General features: G+C 36.2%; 1 protein-coding gene across 2 annotated transcripts in view; it reads left to right on the top strand.

Annotated features, from left to right (window-relative positions):
• The window catches only part of SPATA17 (spermatogenesis associated 17), an 88,389-nt gene extending 69,216 nt beyond the window's left edge, over positions 1-19,173 (top strand). Inside the window, exons 10-11 of one of the 2 annotated variants that reach the window (XR_006020245.1) lie at positions 16,586-17,540; positions 18,375-19,173. Coding sequence is in view for 1 of the 2 variants with exons in the window: in XM_042051626.1 (XP_041907560.1) it covers positions 16,586-16,666 (81 nt within the window). In the remaining variant the exon portion in view is untranslated. Of the gene's footprint in view, positions 1-16,585 lie in introns of both variants that reach the window. The other variant, XM_042051626.1, reaches the window with a different exon arrangement.
• The last annotated feature ends 1,350 nt before the right edge of the window (positions 19,174-20,523 follow it).

Below are 20,523 nucleotides of genomic sequence, written 5' to 3'. Positions count from 1 at the left end.
GGTTTCATTATTTGCACAGGCATTTTGGCCCTAAACAGGATTTTATTATCTACAACGCATAAAAATACCCAGAAGCAAAGAATCAATTTAGAGAACCTAAGCATATTGCACAGAACATAAAGTTGACCTTTACCGTCTACAGCTTTTGGAATGGAGTGGGATGTGGAACACATCGTAGGTTTAATGTGGCACAACGCTGTCTGCAGAAACTTGGGTGGGACTGTGACTGCCTGCCCATTGCACCCGATGATTGAATCTGCTGTCACCAGCATCCTGATAATAATGAACATTCAGCTTAACGACCGTGATTATGATTATCATAATTGATGTGCAAGTGCAGTGTGTGGGGATCATTACAGCTGAACTGTACAGCAGAGAAACATGCCTTAGTTATAGATAATTTTACTTTTATGCATTGATTGAGATAAAATATGCCTTTCAAGTTCAACGGGCCAGCTTGATATAATTTTAGTAAGATTTCTACATGTATGAATTGATGTTCATGAGCTTCCTGCAAAACAGTCATTCTAGCTGTTTGTTTTGAGTTGTTTCATTCCATTAATAATGGGAAATAATTAAATAATTAGATGTTGTCTAGTGGAAATCACTTATAGAGTACTGCCAGTGTTAATCAAATATCAACATCAAATAATTATGATTATCATGGCCTTGCCTGGGCTAAGAAAAATAGCCCTTCTGATTCACCACCAACACAATTCTACTTTTGGTGGAGCAGTAGAAATAGGGCTGTGGTCAACCCTGCTGGCATTTTCACACTGTACTGTGTAGCCATTAAGCAGGCAATAGTTGTTCCATCTATAAATTATATCACTTCCATCTTTGTCACCAGAGGCAGAGAATTAAAGGCTCAGATTCAGCCAGTGTAGATAAAGGCACAATTAACAGCTTCAGTCGATTTTGTTGAGCAGTGATTGCCTTCAACTGCGATTGCACGAAGTTGCTGAAGTAGTTAATTAAATCATGACACATATAACAGATAAACACAAATATGAGTGTATATTTCAAGCCAGAGTTTATATAAAGAATGTTACATTATAAGTATAATGAAAAATATATAGTTTCATTGCTTTACACCAGGCATAAATTTGGCTCTTTGTCCAAGAACTGACAGATTTTCAATCTGGGTTAATAGAGAAAACAGATGATGGAAAAAATTCTTGTGGAGAGGGAAAGTGATTTTTTCTGTTTGAAAATTAGTTTTATCTCTTGTAGGGCCACCACATACAACAGTCATGGCTAGTGGATGATGTCATTATGAGGCAGAATTTTTGATACACTATTTGTGCTTTCCCATCCCTGACTATACGACTATACTGAAATTTACTTAAATTCCACCCCAACTCCATTTTTGTAACGTTCTAGTGATTTGACTTTAGAATAGGTATAATCTGTGTGAAGCTTTAATTTTTTTCTTGCTCAGACTGTGACTTCATTTTTGTTAAACAATTTGATTGTTTTCATTTTAATTAGGAAAAAAGATTATCCAAGAACATTTTTTAGTACAATGTAATACTGGCTAATGAAAGTGCATCTGAACTGTCAGCTTTATTACCTTTTAAAACTTTAAAGGCCATATTTACCAGTGTGCTTTGTGACAGAAGTTACTAATGTGCATGAGAAGAGCTAGCACATATTTTGAATATCAGATTCCTAGTTCCCCAATCCAAAGTCAGTGTGTTCTCGCAGGCAATGCAGAGCTTACACAATGTGGCAGCCAGAAGGGAATTATTAGATGAACTGTAAGGGTTTGCTTGTTCCAGCACCGGTTTCCTCATGAGCCATGTCAGGGATAATAAGGGTTGTTGCCAAAGTGGGATGCAGTCCAGCGATCCCCGGCCAATGACGTGGCTCCTGTATGGTTATTACTGCTGGCATGACTTGATATATCTACTCAGATGCTTCAAATGGACCCTTAGTTTGAGTTATCAACTATCTGCTTCCAACAAAGCACTGCTTTCTCTCACTTTTTTTGCTATCCTGAGTCCTGCATCAAACCAAATCATTTAAATCCAAGGATCTGCTCCTACAACAATACATCCTGTACTATTCACAAAAACTCTGTCTTTTGTACCCTGCAACACATATTTTCTGCTCTCAGAAGAACCAGTTGGAATCAGAATGCTGCTGCATCTTCACATGAAAATCAACCAGAGTGATTCCCTGCCTCCACACAGGGTGATTCCCACAGCAGCATTACTCTTCAGAGCTATGAGCTCCTTGGAGCTCAGGTGTTTGGCTACCTGGTTAGACAGTACAGAAAAAGAGCAATGTTGCCTAATTTAATATCACAGAACAACTTAATAAGCAGGTGGTCTCTGAAACTGGGTAACAAAAAGTATCTTTAAGTCACTTTTGCAACTTCTACTTCTGATCTCTTTCTCTATTTTTCAGTAAATGTCATAATGTACTGTAGCGAAGGAAAGGTATTAAGGAAAGCAGGAGTGTGCCATGTCCAAAAAATGGGAACACCAAACATTACCTCTCATTCACAGGACTAGAATGAAATATCTCTTATTATAAGATGCACCCATTCAGTCTTCCAGGAAAGCAAATGACAATTCCAACTATTGACAATTTTTAATGATCTTTCCGGGTTCTTTATGACTGTGTCTTAATTACAGCAATACACTTTGTTATGAAGATCGCTTTCAGTGCTCCCACTGGAAAGGTTCTTGAGCTGTATATTGTTTCCTTTGAGAAATCCTTAAGATCACCACTGTTAAGTTGCCTTGGAAAAATGCTATGCTTGATATACGATTATTGAGGATTATTAAACATAAGTGAGATTTCAAATTATTTTCTTAGTTGTAGAAAGAGGGTAAACACCATGAAGCAAATTAAAAAACATGCAAAATGTATCCTTGGCTACTGTTTATCTAAGTGGAGAAAAGAATCTGTGGATAACTGGAAGGCTGAAAAAACTTTCTAGTGGAGGTTAGTGATGAGTTACAGGGTCTGATTTTGAAGGAATGCTACAAAGTAATGTCTGAGAAGAGTCAAACTATTCAATTATTTGCATAAGAAGAGATACTGTCACCACTACTCAAATCAAATCCATTCTAGTGGTTATTTGTAAGGGTTTGTGGGCAACTAGTTGAATATTTTATAAAACCTGATTTTCAGGTCTGTAATTTCTCAGCAGGAAAATGCAGTCCCTTGATGATGATCCAAGGCTTTGAAGAATAAATTGATTCGAAAGAGAAAATTAGATGGCACTTATTATACTGTCTAACTAGCAATCCCGTGTCATTTGTCTGCTGGATGATAAATGTCTTGCTTTGCCTATCTTCCTCATTTAATAATGTAACTTGCATCTTAGTGGTATAGAAGAAAACCTTGCTTTTTTAGTAAGAGTTAACTTTAACCAGTATTTCTCTGAGGGAGATGTATATATGTTTAAGCTTTCTAAATAATGCCCATTGTACACATTGCTTAAACATTTTAAAGCATCTTATTTAATCAGAAACACTTTCAAAATAGAGTATCTTGCCCAATTTCTTCAGTACATGCTTAGAGTACATTACAGTAACTTGTGGCACAGTTTTAAATTGGAAAAAAAATCAGTTAATCTAGAAACAGTAGATACTGGAGTTACACCTAATTTATTTTGTTTATGTTAGTTTTAGGCATTGACTATTTTGATATGATTTTCTTTGTTGGAATTCAAAATCCATACACTAAACCAGGAAATCCCTGGCCTTGCCTAGTCAGTTTTGGATAGGCTATTCAGTATTCTTGGAATTAAGTAGAATTTTTTATATGTATGTCAAACATAATGTATTTCAACTCAATTCAATTTGCCACAATATTGAATTAAAAAGGCTATATTTCGAAGTCACTTGAAATTCTTTATGGAACTTATCTGCAAAAGCAAGCTACTTACTATTTGATAATACTCACCAAGACCTTGTTTGTGCTTGTTAAATAGAGTTGAAATTAAAGTAACCGAAAGCTTTTCACAATCCTCTGAGAATTACATGGGCCATACAACTGTTGAAACCTGCAGGTTTGAGAGCTGGTCCTGAGCCCTAGCATACTTGAGATATATCCATGGAGTTAGGCTAATTGGCATCAGGTAAGGATCTGGCCCGTAATGAATATCAGCAATATGTAAATACATGCCACTCAGACAGAATGTTCTAGGAAAAATGGTGTTACCTATTTTCTCAGAAAAATAGACTTTTTTAATCTCGTCTTTAAATGTGCATTGCTGGTGAGTTTGCAAAATTGAGGTCTAAGATCAGAGACACATATTTTGATGACTTTCTTGCAACAGATACACTTAGAACTACAGACTTGTATCTTGAAATGATGTCTGAGATAGAGATTTTGTTACACTGACTCATTATGATTGTATAGTTTTATAATTTAAATGCTAATAATATCCATAGGTGTTCTGGAAGAATTTTAAGATATTATGCCAGGTATGAGCCCAAGTTGAAAGAAAGGCTGTAAGTTTGGGAGGTTTTTTGTTTGTTTTGATGCTCTCTCCAGAGAGCAAATGTACATTATTCTCAGAGCTTCATTGCAGAAAAATTAATTTCAGAGAAACTTACATTCCTTGAATAGGAAAAACCTCAGTAAAAGCTTTGTGCAGTTATGTTGGAGTGAATGAGACATGGAAAGTAGTACAGACTGCTTGTTGTCTTAATGGTTTGACATAAGTTTCTACTACTTCTTTCTTTAAAATTTATATTATGAATCAATTCTGAACTCATTTGACCCATTTTAAATCACATTATGATATTCACTTTGGAATACAGTACACTGTTTATTCATTTAATGCAATGAAGAGCTGGTCTCAACATGCCCTTTACAAACTCAGGATAAAAGGATGTTCCACCATGATATACTATATTATTTCTTCTCTTACAGTTTTTGTTGATCTCAGCATAATACTTTAGAGAAACTGAAAGGCATATCCACATAAGGAGTGTTTTTATGAGTAGCTGTATTGCCATGTGTTAATGTTCTAGAATAAAAGGTATGGAATTATTCAGGACTAACCTTTGCACTTCAAATTCAGACTTCACTTCCATATAAATAACTTTACAAGCTTTGATGAGTTAATGTATAGTGGTAACCACACCTCAGGTAGAGGGGATAGGGTATAAAGACTGAAGCACACAGTACCAGTTTCACAACTCTATTGGTTTTGTTTCTCATAACGAGACTATTTGAGAAGGAATTTACATTTTGACTGCAATAATAGGAACTAATAACATTCCTGGCTTGTAGCTTTGAGACATGTCAGGATTTCTCACCTGTAGTCATATGAAGGAATGGCAGCATATGTGGTAAGTGCTTATCATTGCCAACCAAACACCCTGCCCTTTTAAAGAATAACTTGTTAGGTATGAGAGTCTCAAACGCAGGGGGGGAAAAAGGAAAAAGAGAAACAATAAAACATTGCACATTAACAGACTTTGTACACTAATGCAAAGCTGCTTGATTGAGCAGTGTAGTGTCAACCATGTCTTTCTTCTAATGCTAAAAGTAATGCACATAGACAGAGTGACAATCAGAGTACAGCCTCCCATCAGCTGTAATTAATCTTTTAGTTAACAGAGACTAGAAAAGCTTCTCATCAGCCTCTTCTGAAGTCTGAGGCACCCTGTTTTTTGATGTTTGCATTCTGAGTAAAATTGTCCCCACCAGTTCTAACAAATTGAAACACCAGGCTAATTATGGCAGCTAATGAAGTGTGTGGAATGGTCACAGCTTGTCGTGAAACTGTTCCTTCAGCTCAGATTAGAGTTTCATCAATCACTTTTTTAAACTGATCCAGAATTGCTTCTGCCCAGTGCTTGGCATTTTTAATGCTGTTTCTGTAATTGGTTTTTTCCCCAAAGCTTAGGCTATTTTTTGAAATATTACGTTCTCAGGACAGGACTTACAAACTCCAGTTTATAAAAAAACATTTCATTATTGCCTCTATCAGCTGATCAAGTGCTAGAAAGCTAATAAAAGAAGCAGAAATATAAAATTTGATATATTGTTTTTAATCCAGCTAAAGGTAGCAATAAAGCATATACACATATATGTATAGTAATCATTATTACTGTGGGCTGGATGTACACTGCAATCTCATGAGACATGGTTTGTGGGCTGGATGGTTTAAATCCCACTGAAAGACCTAAATGAAATGAATGACTTCGTCTTAGTTTATTTCCTAGTGGATTGTGGTCTTCCATATATCACTCAAAGAGTTTGACATGATTTGTAGTTTTTGCAGATGCCCAAGCCTTTGGCAAAAGGAAGACCAAAATGTGTTGCTATTTAAAGAATTTCCACACTTCAGTTCAAATCTGAAGTCCTCAGAGAAGTATGGGAAACTTTACAGTATAACTTGTATTGCTACTACACTGTCAATGAATAAATTAGCATATAAAACATTGTAAAAATTCCCAGTTCCTCTTCATTTATAAGATATAATCATACTCAGCTATACATTGAAAGTTCTGTATAGACATTAAAGGTGTAGATGTTAAAGTCTCAGGCTAAATTCTTTCCTCAATGTGGCCAACAGAGTGTTGAATTTAGTTCAGAAGTTGTCCAACTGAAAAATGAAATAAACTTTTGCTTATGGACTACCATAGAATATTGCAGCACAAGTTGTTGCATTTAGTATATACATAACATGTATTCATATCAGAACCAATGCAGCATGGTTTTAGTTTTTGAATTAGTCAGCAATCTATTTTTAAAATTTGTGCTAGTACATGTAATCCATATAATTTTTCTGAACAGTGTTGAATCTGAAACAATGTTTGGCTATAAATACCAGCTGTTCTTTTCCCCAAAGCGTCTAATCAGCAGGTTTGTCAGAACTGACTTTGTGCCAATGCCAAAACAAATCTGTGGCACCTGAGTGAGTAATCACTGTAGCTGAAGCTATTCCTGAACTGTATCGAAGAACTGGCAGATTTACACAGAAGAAAAAGTGCCATTGAAAACATGACATATAAAGAAGATATGTTATCATGTATGCGTAAAGACAGAAAAAATAGCAATAGGTATTAGTCTAAAAGCTTTTGTTCCTTTTTTATTGATAATTGAGAACACTTGTAAACACTGAATGGGAGATGAGTAGTTTCTCTAGTGTTAGCCCCATCTGCAAAGTAAGCTGCCTGCAAAATTAGAAAATATTCCTGTTTGATCATTTTTGTCTCTTCTGAAGGTAGCATATATTTCTGGCAGAGGAAAGCTGGTTTTCTCTTTAGCTTTCATCAGTGCCAGGGCACATTGCTGACTCATGTTTAGCCAGCTGCCCACAAGGACCACCAGGTCCTCCTCTGCAGAGCTGCTGCCCAGCCCGTCAGTCTCCAGCCTGCTTTGCTTCTGGGGCGAATCTTTGCCATTCCTCCAGCCTGTCTGCATCACTCTGAGTGATAGCCCCTGAGTGTCTCCATGGTACCCATTACTTTGGTGTTCTCCAGGAACCTGAGCAGAGTGCCTTCCATCTCCACCTCCAGGTCTCTAAGGAAGATATTAAGATAGGCCCCAAGACAGCCCGTGAGGAAATACGTTGGTACCCAGGTTCCAGTTAGATGAGAAGCCATTCATTGCTACCTTTTGAACCTGAGACTCCAGGCAGCTATTACATCTATTAGTCTGCACATCTAGACTATAATTTACCAACTTGGTTGAAAGGATTCTCTGGGAGATTGTGTTGAAAGCCTTGTTAAAGCTCAGCCAGACAGCAGCATCCACAGTTCTCCTTTGATCTATGTATCTAGTCATTTCATCACAAAAAGCAACCAGGTTAGAAAGTGTCATCCAGAACCATGTGAAACCAGATGATATCTAACTGGAGTACTGGTTTTGCTGCATATCAGAAGCCAAATAAGATAAAAAATATTTTCACTTGAGGATTTAAACTCCGATTTTTTCCTCCTTGACTCCTGGTGGCAAGATTTTGGCAACTTAGAGAGACTTGCAACTTGATCTTGGCAGGTTAAACATTTTCTGGCTTTAGTCTTGCAGGTTAAAAGTGGATCTGAGCTTGTCTTGGCAGTGAGCACTTGGCACTGGCTTATTTTCAGCTGGAAAGAGAATGTGATAGTTGAACAGATCAGACAATGAAGGGGCAGCTTACAAATGGCATAAGTCAGGATGTTTATCCCTAGGTGCAGTAGTTTCTCATGCAAATCCTGTTGCTAGCAGAGTGTGTGTGATGGGCGGGACAAGAAGTTGGTTTAAAAATACAAGCACTGTGGTAAAAATATGTCCTTTATTTTTTTCATCAGATGCTTTTTAAGTCTGTGTTTTTCTGTACACAGGAATGCAGTGTTAAGCATAGTTCCACCTCAGATTTAATAACTTCTTTAAAGGGTTGTATATTTCTCATTAGAGTGTTTTCATTCTTGACAATGTTATTTATACATCTTAAATAGATTAAGATGAACTCCTACTCCCCTCTTCAAAAATATTTGGTTAAAATACACTCTAAGAGGTAGGCATTTGCATGACAATAGCAAATAAACATCTCTTGGGATTCTGAATACTTACTGAACTATTTCAACTGCACACTTGTTTTTTAGCCCAGATTCAGTAAAGTTCAAGGGTATCCAAGTATGAAATAGCTTGCGGAGAAATTCACATTGGTTTCTTAATTTAATTTACTTGTAAAAGAAGGCTACATAGTTGAAAAAATAGAGTATTATCTTTGGCAATTTTGGTTCATATACAGACATTCAGAATAGAATTTGGGTGATGTTTCATAACATTGCCTAAAGTATGGTACAGCATGCACTGTAACTTTGTGTGGCAAACTATACTTGTAATATTGATACCAACTCTGAACAGGTCTAAAAGTACCTGAAAAGTGTCTACATCAGGGTGACTTATTCTTCTTCAGTAGATGAGCTTTACACACATAAAGAAATTAATTAACTGAACAGTTATTTATAAGGGAGAATGTATTTCTTCCTAAAGCATTGCAAAGCTAGTCCATGTTTGAGAGGAAGGACCAGACAGTGCCTGGCTTGCAGATCATTAATAAATGGAATAAATGAATGTAGAGGTTACAGCTGGGAATTCCACCCTTCCTTCCCCTTGGGCAACAACAATGACTGCAGGGTACTAAGTAAATGTAACAAATGCAAATTTGGACCACAAATCTTCATTGCTGGTTATATTACACATGACAAAAAGGATAGCCTAGTTTCAGATCCCAGGTTAATTTTACAGAGGCAACACTTACAGGAAAAAGTAATTTACTGGACCAAATCCTTGCCCTTTTTTTTCCCTTTGTCCTTCCTTGCACAAAACTTCCATCAAAGCCCAGAGATAATTTGCCTTTGCTTGTGAGAAAGGACAGTAAGGGTTGACACATTTGTAATCCTTAATGAACACAGCGATCGCAGAATATCTTACTAGTTTAGGAATAGTTGTGCTTTCCTTGTACAATGGCTCAAACTATTGCATTCTGAAGAGCAACATTATTTTCTGTCATGTCATAGCTTCATTTGTGCAGCTATGAAACGCGATACACTTTTGTTCCTTTGTCCAAACTGCTACTAACCATGCAGGAGCTAAAATAGGCTCTTTTCAAGCCTAGAACACATCCTCTCCTACCTTGCACAGGTGATGACAAGCGGTTTTAGAACTTGATTTTTGTCAGTTGTCTCCAACTATCTCCAAAACACAAATTAGCACAATTTAGCTGCTGAGCTATGAAAGGAAACTTCAGTGAGCACAGATTAGTAGCAGAACACTTCTCCAAATACTACAGAAAGGGAGGAATGGAGTTATAATTTCCATGTTAGGCTGTCCCAGGGGAGCACACATCGCTGTGCTGCTCATACTTGACACATCACACAGAAAATATCTAAAACTATGTGATTATCAAGTCAGTGCTTTTTCAAACTCATAAGCCATCATTAGAAATCTTTCGTAACTTCTAGCAAGCTCTGTTTGAGTTTGGTTTCCTCATTTTTAATTCATAAAAGATAAAACATGTAAGAGTCAGTGATAGTTATAAATATCCATGAAAAATTAAGTGTAAAAATAATGACATGTTTGTTACATAAATTAAGTAACAATTAATGTTTTCTCTTTCTGTTTGGAAGATAGGATATTAAAATAGTGTTGTTAAATTTCCTACTGTGAACATAATTTCCTGATTCTTTTCTACAACACATTATCATAATGTCAATAAAAGACTAAAACTAACAAATAGAAAGAAACTTGCCTGATGTATGCGTAACACAGAAGGTTATAAAGTTGTCTTTTATGATGGCTGTACAATATAATTTTATTTTAAGATCTAATAGCAAGTTGATTCAAAGGGTAAGACTTACAAAGTCATTAAAGCAAGTAGAAAATTGCCTTCTACCATAGTCACCCAGTCTTTTTAAATCAAAGAGTTTTATTGTTGGTGGTGATGTTTGCATTTGCAGGAGGTAATTGGGGAATGAGTTAGACATCACACTCAGAGTCCTCAAGCTTGTCTACAAGAACCATAAAATTCACTTGAAAAAAAGAAAAGTCAGTTTAGAAGGCAAATTGCAGAGAATAGAGGGAAACAGAATCATAATGTTTTGACCTCTGCTGTGTCTATCCACAATATGGAGAAGCTACTAAAATATCCTGTGCTTCCATGAAAACTTTATTGCTCCTACCAGAAAGAACAAAATGTAGAGGTTTTCAAATGGGTAGCAGTAGTAGACAGTTGAAGGAGGAGGTACATGTTGGTTCCTTCTCCTCCTCTGCATTGTGCTGGTCAGCTGAATAGAGAAAGGTGCAATTCTACCCCCTTCATCACAGCAGTGGTCCCTTGTCAGCTGTGGGGCAGGGAACTCTGATTAGGCATGCTTTTCCCTGGAAGTCAATACCTCTGTGCTGACACAATGAGATCCAGTCCCTGAGGCATGATCCAGGCTTTTGTTATTATCTCTTATGGGCTGGTTGACCCAATTGGTTTACACATTAGCTTTTCAATTTTATAGCCTTAAGTCATGGAAGACCTCTTCCTACGTTTTGGTTTTTTTCTCCACAGCAGAAAGTAAAACTGGCAGTCTGTGCCCACCAGCCACAAAAACAGAGTTATGCCAAACAACTGTGTCCTGAACTTTATGGCTAATTAGCTGTTGAAGCTGTGCCCAAGAAATAGGTTCTGTTGCCCATGGGAAGAAGTGTGAAGCCACTATTAATGTCCTAGCTCATATCTCTTAGTAAGTCTTATGAGCAGTGCTGCTTAAAGAGACTAAATGTACAACAGGGAATTAAAAATTATAGTACCCCTTTCACTGACTGAAATATTGTAAACTTGTTACACTGGGGCCAGGATTGGTGTCAATGTACTTTGTGTGAAAAGTGCAATAGAAGCATTAGCATTTGACAGCCCTGGTTGAAATAAGTGAAATTAATGGAGCTCTTTTCATATACGACAAGGCCATGGCACCCCTTTCATGCTGCTTACAGACAGAGAAAAGTCAATACTTTTTTATTACTTGATGCTGACCTACATTTTGCACTACAAGTGCCAGGCCCACTAATTGGTTTCAGTTGTGAGAAAAGTTTGCCCCAAAGAAACACTGGAGCAGATAAATCAATCTTTTTTAGGGTAGCTTAGTGGGTTTTGAGCACTTGAAATGACATTTGTGTTGTATTGACAGAATGGGTTGTTACACTCATTTTGTCATGTCAGAAGGCCCTGTACTAGTTGGAAGTATTGTTAACCAGTATTGATAAATTTGCTGAGAATAAAAGTTAGCTGGATCAACATTTTACTTGTCTAAAAGCTTGCTGTTTCTGGTTTGCTTCCTTGTTAGAGACTTCTGTGGCTATTAAAAGGTCAGGAGGCTTACTATGACAGCTCAATTTAAGACTCTAATTTCACTATTACAAGCATTAGGATCATAGGAAACACTTAAATATGACCACTTAGTGTTAAACAGGTGGGGTTGTGGAGTACAGCTCTACAGTGACACTTGGCAGTACTGCCTGGTTTCCAAAGGAGTTGTGCATGTGGGATGTTTCCTGGCTTTGTGGGAAAGCTAGATTGCTCAGTGGCTTACCCTACACTAAGAACGTACCTGCTGCAGGGACATATGTGCAGAATTTCCCACTGCATCCTCTAAAGTCTTGGTGTCCACCTGTGGGGTATTGGTTTCAGAGTATTGTTTCCTGGTTTTACTACTGAGTAGCATGAAGATAGAATTATGATTCCAGCAGCTGTGCTCATTTTTCAGTTATTTCTTCTGCCATTAATTCTTAACAGAATTTATGTTTAGAATGGGTGTTTTATATAGAGAAGAACAGAAGAGACCTAATTCACTACAGGAGCAACAGATACAATTCCAGCACTACAAAAGAATTTTTCTGAGGTCCAAACTTTTCATGGATTGTTGACCTTTCTCACAGCACATGGTGCCATGGTTGCCATAATGCATTTATACATTGTCTTTAGTATTTTTAGATAGACTCAGAAAAGGACTCTGAATATCTGCTCTGAATATCTGCTATTGATGGAATGCTTTACATTACAGAGAATACTTTTCATTATACAATCTATATTTGACACTTCTGCACATGTTGCTTCTACTCACCTATGAAGGAAATCTATATTCGCACAACCTAACACAACTTTAACCTCCATTTATGCAACCAAATCCCTGCTTATTCAGCAAACCCAAATTTTGTCATTACAGAGAAAGAAAAGACTATGCTATACTATAAATCAGATAATGTGAGTTTATTGTATGCTTATTGTTCCAAGTTTATCACATGCATAACAGTTTCATAATTATTATGGACTTCAGAGATTTGATATATGAAATTACCTGAAGTGTGTGTGCAGAAGCTGAGGATAAATGGTAATAATAGTGCTCTCTGCCTTACAATCTGTGAGTAGATATGCTACTGCTGTTTGTCTATTCTTGCTTTGGTCTGAGGCAGCTGACTTTCTACTTCATTACATTTCCAAGAAGATACTCAATTGTAATTCCTATCTCATTTTGAACTACATTTTTATATTACAGGATATTGTAGAGTACTCTCAAAATTGCTTGGAGAGAAACACTGTTAGTACAAATTTGTTTCTAGAATATCACAGAAGGCATTTTCAAAGGCCTCCAAACCAATATGAAGGTCTACAAGGTCTTGTTCATTTGCCAGCGTTTGTACGTGATCTGTATTTATGTAAGTCTGCATAGTCAGATGAAAAATGTCTTTGGAATTTGCTTTAATAACATTCCAAATATAGACTATGTAACCATTTGGCAAGTCTCATTATGACATCAGAGTGCTGATTGAGACAAATCTTTGGTGGCTTTATGCCACCTTTTTTGACTCCATTGTTTCGAGCTGATGAGCTCACAAGCTCAAGTAGTCAAATGTATTGAAAGGGTCCATAGGTTTTGTTAAGCTCTGTCAGTTGAACTTGAGTCACTTAAAATTTACTAGAGTGAAAGGAGTCAAACCTGGACAAGTTTAAAAAGGAAGCATTACAAACAACTTTGTTTGGGAATTTAAAAGTAGGTTGCAGTACTGAGAATTACAGGTCTCCGATGCTGAGAATTATATGACATGATTTAAGAATGCATTGTGGAAAAATTCCATAAAGCTCAGCTCCATGCTCCCGTGATCCTGAGAGTGCAAAACTATAGGGTCAAGCTCACCAATATGTGTGAATTCATACTGGTAAGCCTATTCATTCCAGCTACCAACAGTGAGGAACTGATGGTGAAACTAATTTTGAAGAAGCTAGTTTTTCTCCACTCACAACCTATGTTCTTCAAAAGGATTATTTACATAACTTCATAACTTCTATGCCATGTAGCAAATAGCTTAAATTCAATATGATTCCTATCAGAATCAATGAGCAGTGCATTGCTGGGCTTCCCTGCATGTTTTGAGTTGTCGTTTCACCATCACATTAGATGGACGTGAGAACCTGGCTTCCAATTCCTTTCCCTTTATGCTGCTACAATGGTACAGTAACACAGACTCTCTTCAGTTCTGTGAGGTAGATCTTGCAAGGCCAGGTGGTGTTTTCAGGCCTTACTTTATCTCTCTGTCGAAATCTGGTTAAAATCTTTATCTTCAAATACAGAAACAACAGAAACAATATCTTTTTCCTAAAAACATATTTACATTTTATATTAATTCTAGCATAACATTTATCTAGTATACATTCTTAACTTCTTTGATTAATGTAACTCTAAAGTCAGCATGCTTTTATTTATCCATCAGACTCTGTAATGTTTCCTAAATGTGGTCAAACATAACTGCTGTCGTCATAATCAGAGCCAGTTGTTTAAATGCTCAGTTGTGAGCATCTAGTGGAATAGTTTTAAATAACAAGATAAACAGTACAGCTGCCAAACCAAAGTAATCTTACACTGCAGGGGCGTGTGGCACAGAAAATTTCCTCTTTGTCATTTTGATTTGAGTTTGAAGCTGGACCTGGGCTTAGTTCCAGCTCAAAAACACTGTTCACTTCAAAGGCTCCTAAATCGTCCCAAGGAGGTAATTTTGGCAGCCAATTGTTTTTGTTTGGCCAGGAATCCTAATAGCAAAAGCCGTCTGCTCCAGCAAATGAAGATCTCTATAATGCTCAGCCTTCCCATTCCTGATTTTATCCTGATATGGGGGGTGCACAGGTTTCACTGGTTTCCCTGTCTCACCCAACGCTCACCACTTGTTAAACTGTTCACGATTTGTTAAGCTCTACGTAACTGTCCTGCGCGTTAATTAATAAGAGACTTCCTATGTTAAAAATAATGGATATCGTGTTCTGCTCTGAATTACTGCTTAATCCTAAATTATTGCTGGATTATCTGCTTGCTTTCTCAGCAACTAAAGCTGGTTTGTTGATTTTTCCATTCCCATGAACAGAATTAGTCTGGTTAATTTACTGAATTAAATATAACTAGCTTCACTTTAGAAGAAAACCATTTGCAGTTGTGTTGGAGATACTATAATATTTATTATAATAATTATATGGACAACTTTTCCTGCAGTAAGAAGGTGCTTGTGATGCTGAACAGACACTGAAAATTAGAATATTGTGCCATGCTTAAAGTTTAATATGAAAATAAGCAAGTAGGCTGTTTCTGTTGAATAAGAAATTGGCCAGTCAAAGGCATAGAGAAAGATTAAAAAGTAAATCTTGTGAATCATTTAAGAATGGAATAGTACTCACTTTCACACCACACACAGATTATTTAATTTTGAGTGTATATCTGCCTTGCTATTTTGAGATTTATGCACCAGAATTTTGGAGGAATCATAGTTAACAAATTTAATTATGAGATGTAAGAAATGGTATGGTTCCATTTTGGCAACGTGCAATGCAGATGAAATGCAGGTGGGACCAGTCAGTGTTTGCATGACGTTTACTAGAATTCAGAGGTGCTCTGTTTGTAGAGATGCAGCTGAACTGTTGTTTGTGAAGCAGCTAAATCCAAATTGTCCAGGGAGTGATAATTCTGTTTCATGTCATTAAAAAAAAAAAAAAAAAAAAAAATTATTCTCTTTTTAAGAGAAAATGAAGCCTTTCAAATTGGGAAATGAGTTGAAAAGATAAAACTTCACTTTCATTCACTCATGGCCTCAGACATCCCATGAAGATGTTTCAATTTCATCCACTTCTGCAGAGCTACTTGTTGTCAATAGAAAACAGTACAAAGTATTCAGAGCGACTTCTTAAAAATGAACCATCAAATCCTAAAAAGCTGAGAGTTCATCTGTGGCATGTTACTTTCTAAAAGTAAAAACCATTTTAATGTAAACCAAGTGTTTTCTATTGTTATACTATCCTCAGTATTTCAGGTTCAGAGAAAATAATTTTATTAGGACTGTAATACCTTGATCCTAAATACCATGGACTTGCTAATAATTTACTAGGAGTATTTATTAGTAAGTAGACAAATAAAATATAGTTTACAACACTTAGTTTGTTTTACTTTCTCGTTTGTTGGCTGAATTGACATCGTACTCTTAAGGCATAGTTTCATTTGTGTTTCCCTTATTCAATTTAGATTTTTAAGCATTTGCATTTAAAAAATTAAATGTAATAAGTAAGAACTTTTCCTGGGAAAAACACATGTTCAGGGATCACCCTGCTTCTCCTAATCAATTTGTTGCCACTAATATTTACGTAATATATATTAATTTTTTTTTACCATTTCTTATGGAGCTGGTTTAGTATCCATATTTCAAAGTTAAGCAAGGTAGAAAAGTTAAAATATAGCAGGGCTGTTGTGCTTTCCTTAACCTGCCTGGTTGCCAGGGAGGAGAATAAACTTTTGTTTACCATGATTTGCCAAAGGCTCTAAAATCTAGTTTCTAGAGCAGGAAATTTCTGCAGTTCTTATAGCGGCTGAGAGTTTAAAATACATATTTTCTTGCAATTAAAAATGCTTGTGCTCCTCTTCAAGGTAGTATTCATATAATGTAAAAATGTATATTTAATATCCACTGTTTTGCATAATTTACATTCTATCTTACATAATAAAATGTAACTAGAAGACAATATTTAGAACTCTGAAATACCTTAAAAAAAAGGCAAACCCATTTAAGCCTAACATCATTTTTTTGTCTCTCTTCTCTCTAGGACTTTGAAACACTGTTTTCATCGATTGCTCTCTTTGAAAAGTTTGGAAAAACTTACTCCAGCACTGGGCAAATAGTGTAGTTGTCCTGGAAACTACAAACTATAAGACACATGAAAAGTAGTCAATAAATGTATTTCAGCAAATATACAGCAGCATGTTGACTGAATGTCCCATAAAATACACCTTTTGTGATTTGTACTGTGTCTGAAGTAATGTTAAGTGATTTTGCTTGATATTTAGGCAATATGGCTTCCAAGATTTATCAAAAAATATTTATTTTTTAAAAAAATTTATCTTAAGAAAATTATTTCTGCTATATTTTATTTAGTATTATCAACTTAGGATACAAAACCAGAGTCATCAAATAAAATACTCGGAATCACATTTCTTTATTACACATTTGTAAGTGAGGTTAACTCTAAAAAAGAAAAAAAGTTTAGAAATTTGTATCTCTTTTTTTTCTCACAACTATAAACATATCTGGTTCATCAGGGTTGTTCATCATCTTCAGTCTTGTTGGGTATCCTTAACCAATCTGTGACTTCAGAAGTGCAGGATAGGCATCTACATGGAAGATAAAATACTATTTAAAATCCTGTTAGCATTTCTGTGGGTGAAAGAATTTCAGTCTTGAAAAAAAAAAAGAGTTCTGAAAACATATATACCTTATTACTGGATCAGTTTTTCTATTTCCACTTAATTTCCTTTATCACTACCTGTGCATTTACTCCTAGTCCCGTATGCTGTGAGTACATAATCGTGTGATGCTTGGTCGGAAGAACACATTTGATGACACAAAACTGATACTTCTTTCCTCTGTCCATTAGCAAGCAGTCCTGCAAAATATTGAGTATCCTCAGAGCCCATCCACTTCAAAAGGCTCAAGGAATTCAGCATCATGGGAAGATCTCAGCATATCTAAAGATCAAACTATAAGCTGATTCTTAAAATCATGTGAGTGAATTTTTACAGGAGTTTTATGCTGAGTTTTCTATGATACCATATTTGCTTTTCATATCATTTGACTATATTTGAATCAAATATATCTGTTTATCTGTTATTTAGTGGTAGGCTTTTTATTACTAGTTTTTTTCATTTGATTCTTCTGGCCCCTATAAATGTGAAGAAAACCTCAATATCTGCTTGTATCAATACTTTCTGAACCTGGTCTAGTGGAAAGTGTGCCTGCTCATGGTATGGAGGTTGGAACTGGATGATCTTTAAGGTCCCTTGCAACCTCAGCCATCCTATGATTCTATAAACTAGGAGTCACAAATTTCCCTTCTCTAGGTTTTTGCCTGTCAGGCTATCTGAAAAAGTTTTACTGCTACCACACACCATAGTAAAAGCCCTTCCAACTCCATTCCAGCAGGTTGCAACAGCAGACACTGGGCTTTACTGGTATTACTTTATGGAGTTTGTTGTTTTGAAGCTTTAAAAAGTTTATTTGTATTAAGAAAAATTAAGTCTGGAAAGTGGGAAGCAGCCACCCCAGCTGCTGAGTTTCCCAGATAAGATTTAATCTGATCCAATGTATCAGAGTGCTTTAGTTGTTCCTGGAAGGGATTGAACATGAGACACTTGTGCAAAACTGTTGATGAATAAAGATGGCACAGTAATTTTTATATGTGAGAGCTATCTATTTGATTGCTCCAGCTTTAAGGTAGTTCATTACAGTAATTCACCCTGTGTTGCCTCTTTAACTTCCTACCACAGTTTCCCATCAGTCCGATTAGAAATGGCAATGCCTTTATCAGATTAATCTTTCTTTCTCTTTCTTCCTTTCAGTATCTCTGACCCCAGGACAAAGCAAAGCCTCCCACTCAGCCCTTACTGCAGGGTGGTAGTGCTCATAGCTGAGGGTCCAGAGCACAGAAGGAGGTTACACACTTCCAATGGGAATTGTTTGATACACAGACACCTTTCCTCCTCTTACCAAAAAAATACCAAAGCTTTTCTGTTTCTATGTAGATAACCAGAAACATTCTTACACAAAAACCAGGTCTGTTTACTTTATTAGATAAATAAGCATCCACAAAACTAATAAAGTAGCAAACGTATTACCTGTGAGGTTTGGATTTTGGGCATCTTTTGCAAATTGTATTTCACAGGGAACCCAATTTTCTTTATCTGGAGTTCAAACAGAATTTATGTCATTCATGAGCACATAGCATCCAAACTATTTTGTGTGGCCACAGTATAATCCCGGAATCCTTTTATTTCTCATTAAGTATATCCATCACTTTCTCATTTACATTTAGACAAACTATTTAATAATTATTCTAGAGGGGCCATTTTGTTTTGCTGTCTTGCTTAAATCAAAATGTTTTACAGTTTTAACTAAAGCCAGTTAAAGCTAAAATTTTGATATTTCTATTCACTGCAGTAATATAATGAACAAGACAGGAAGAATTTTGATGATGTCCTTATGTAACCAACTGTCTATCAGTATAAATACTGATAGTGTAAGTGGTTTTACTTTACTCCTGTATAACTTTCTTACTGATATAGTTTCCCCTTCTGTTTTAATTATCAAATTGCTTTTTCGAGTATATTTGAATAATGTTTTTTTTAACATTTTGTATACTCTGGGTTTTCCTTATTAATAAAATTGTTGGTTTATAACATGCTATGTACTTCAGAGAAGACATTTCTTTCTTATAGGAGATGTTAAAATCTATTCTCACAGTACAAAATCTTAACACACAGAATGGCACCAGAAAATGAGCTGAAAATTTGTAAGGACCTCCTGGACCTTGATGACCCTGCAAGACTTGTAGCCTCTTAGAAATGTAGTTTACTATGACATTTAGCAAAACTCTCACAGCAGTACCTGAAAATCAAGAAGAATCACTGTGATGGTAGGGAATTTGACAAATATCAGTCTTCAGAAAAAGAGGAATGTATTGAATGTATTTCAGTTAATTGTAGTTTAACAAATGTGAATAGTAAAGCATCCATAGCCAAACTACAGCAAAGGACCGGATTGCTGCTCTCTGCAATAACAAAATAGGGCCTTCAGCATGCAGCAAGACAAGAATGGCCCTTGCTTTTCAGCAGAAGAAAATTAGTTTTTGTAATTTGAACTGCTTTAGTTTACATGTGCAGAGGAAAAAAAATACTGTTTAGATTTTTCCTGCTGCATGTCTGCAGAGGCTTAACAACACCTTTAGAAAACAGCACATACTGGGAAGAACCCATCCTCCCACTGCACTACCAGAGCATCTCATGGTGTGTCACTTACATATTTTTGTCTTACATACAAAAAGCCTGGAACCTAATACCTTGATGCCCACCTATATCTGAGCAATTTTTATAGATCATAGACCTTAATAATAATGATGTTTGGTTTGTATCAGATGCACTGGCCTCTACATGCCAGGTGCTGAGGGTTCAAAGCTGCTTTGCACCTCTTTGCTAAAGACCAATGATCTTTGGATTCAACCACTTGTGGGGATGGCAGTGCTCGTAGAAAGATGCAGGCAAAGGCATTAAAAGGAAAGAGCTATGTGCAAAAATTGGCTCACAACCTGTCTCATCCTGAGAAGCTTCAAGTATATTAGAAAATGTCTGGTAACATCTATTCTTACCAAAACTATCTGCTGTTGCTCAGTGGATTAAAGATCCTTCAGTATTGCTGCCCAATAGTTTTTTTGACTGCTACATAGCTGATGTAGTAAACACAGCAAAATTTCTTAATTTAGGTAATTTAAGAACTGCCTTCTGGGCTGATCCAAGATGTTCTCAACACTTGTGAGGGAAAACATTTAGCTTGCAATGCCCTCTAGAGGCAGATTTGCCATAGTAGTGGTGGTGCCTGCAGATACGGTCTTCACTTTTCTGGTCCTGTACTGGAGCTTTCAAGAAACAGGTTTGGAGTTTTTTCTTCTTTTTTTCTTCTTCTTCTTTTTTTTTTTTTTTTTTTTTTTTTTTTTTT

The sequence above is a fragment of the Corvus kubaryi genome, unplaced genomic scaffold (genome assembly GCF_017639235.1).
Source record: "Corvus kubaryi isolate FWS band 111438036 unplaced genomic scaffold, C.kubaryi_AGA036_p1.0 76, whole genome shotgun sequence".
NCBI lineage: Eukaryota > Metazoa > Chordata > Aves > Passeriformes > Corvidae > Corvus > Corvus kubaryi.
The sequence above is the reverse complement of the archived record's forward strand: the minus strand, read 5'-3'. Positions and strand labels throughout refer to the sequence as shown.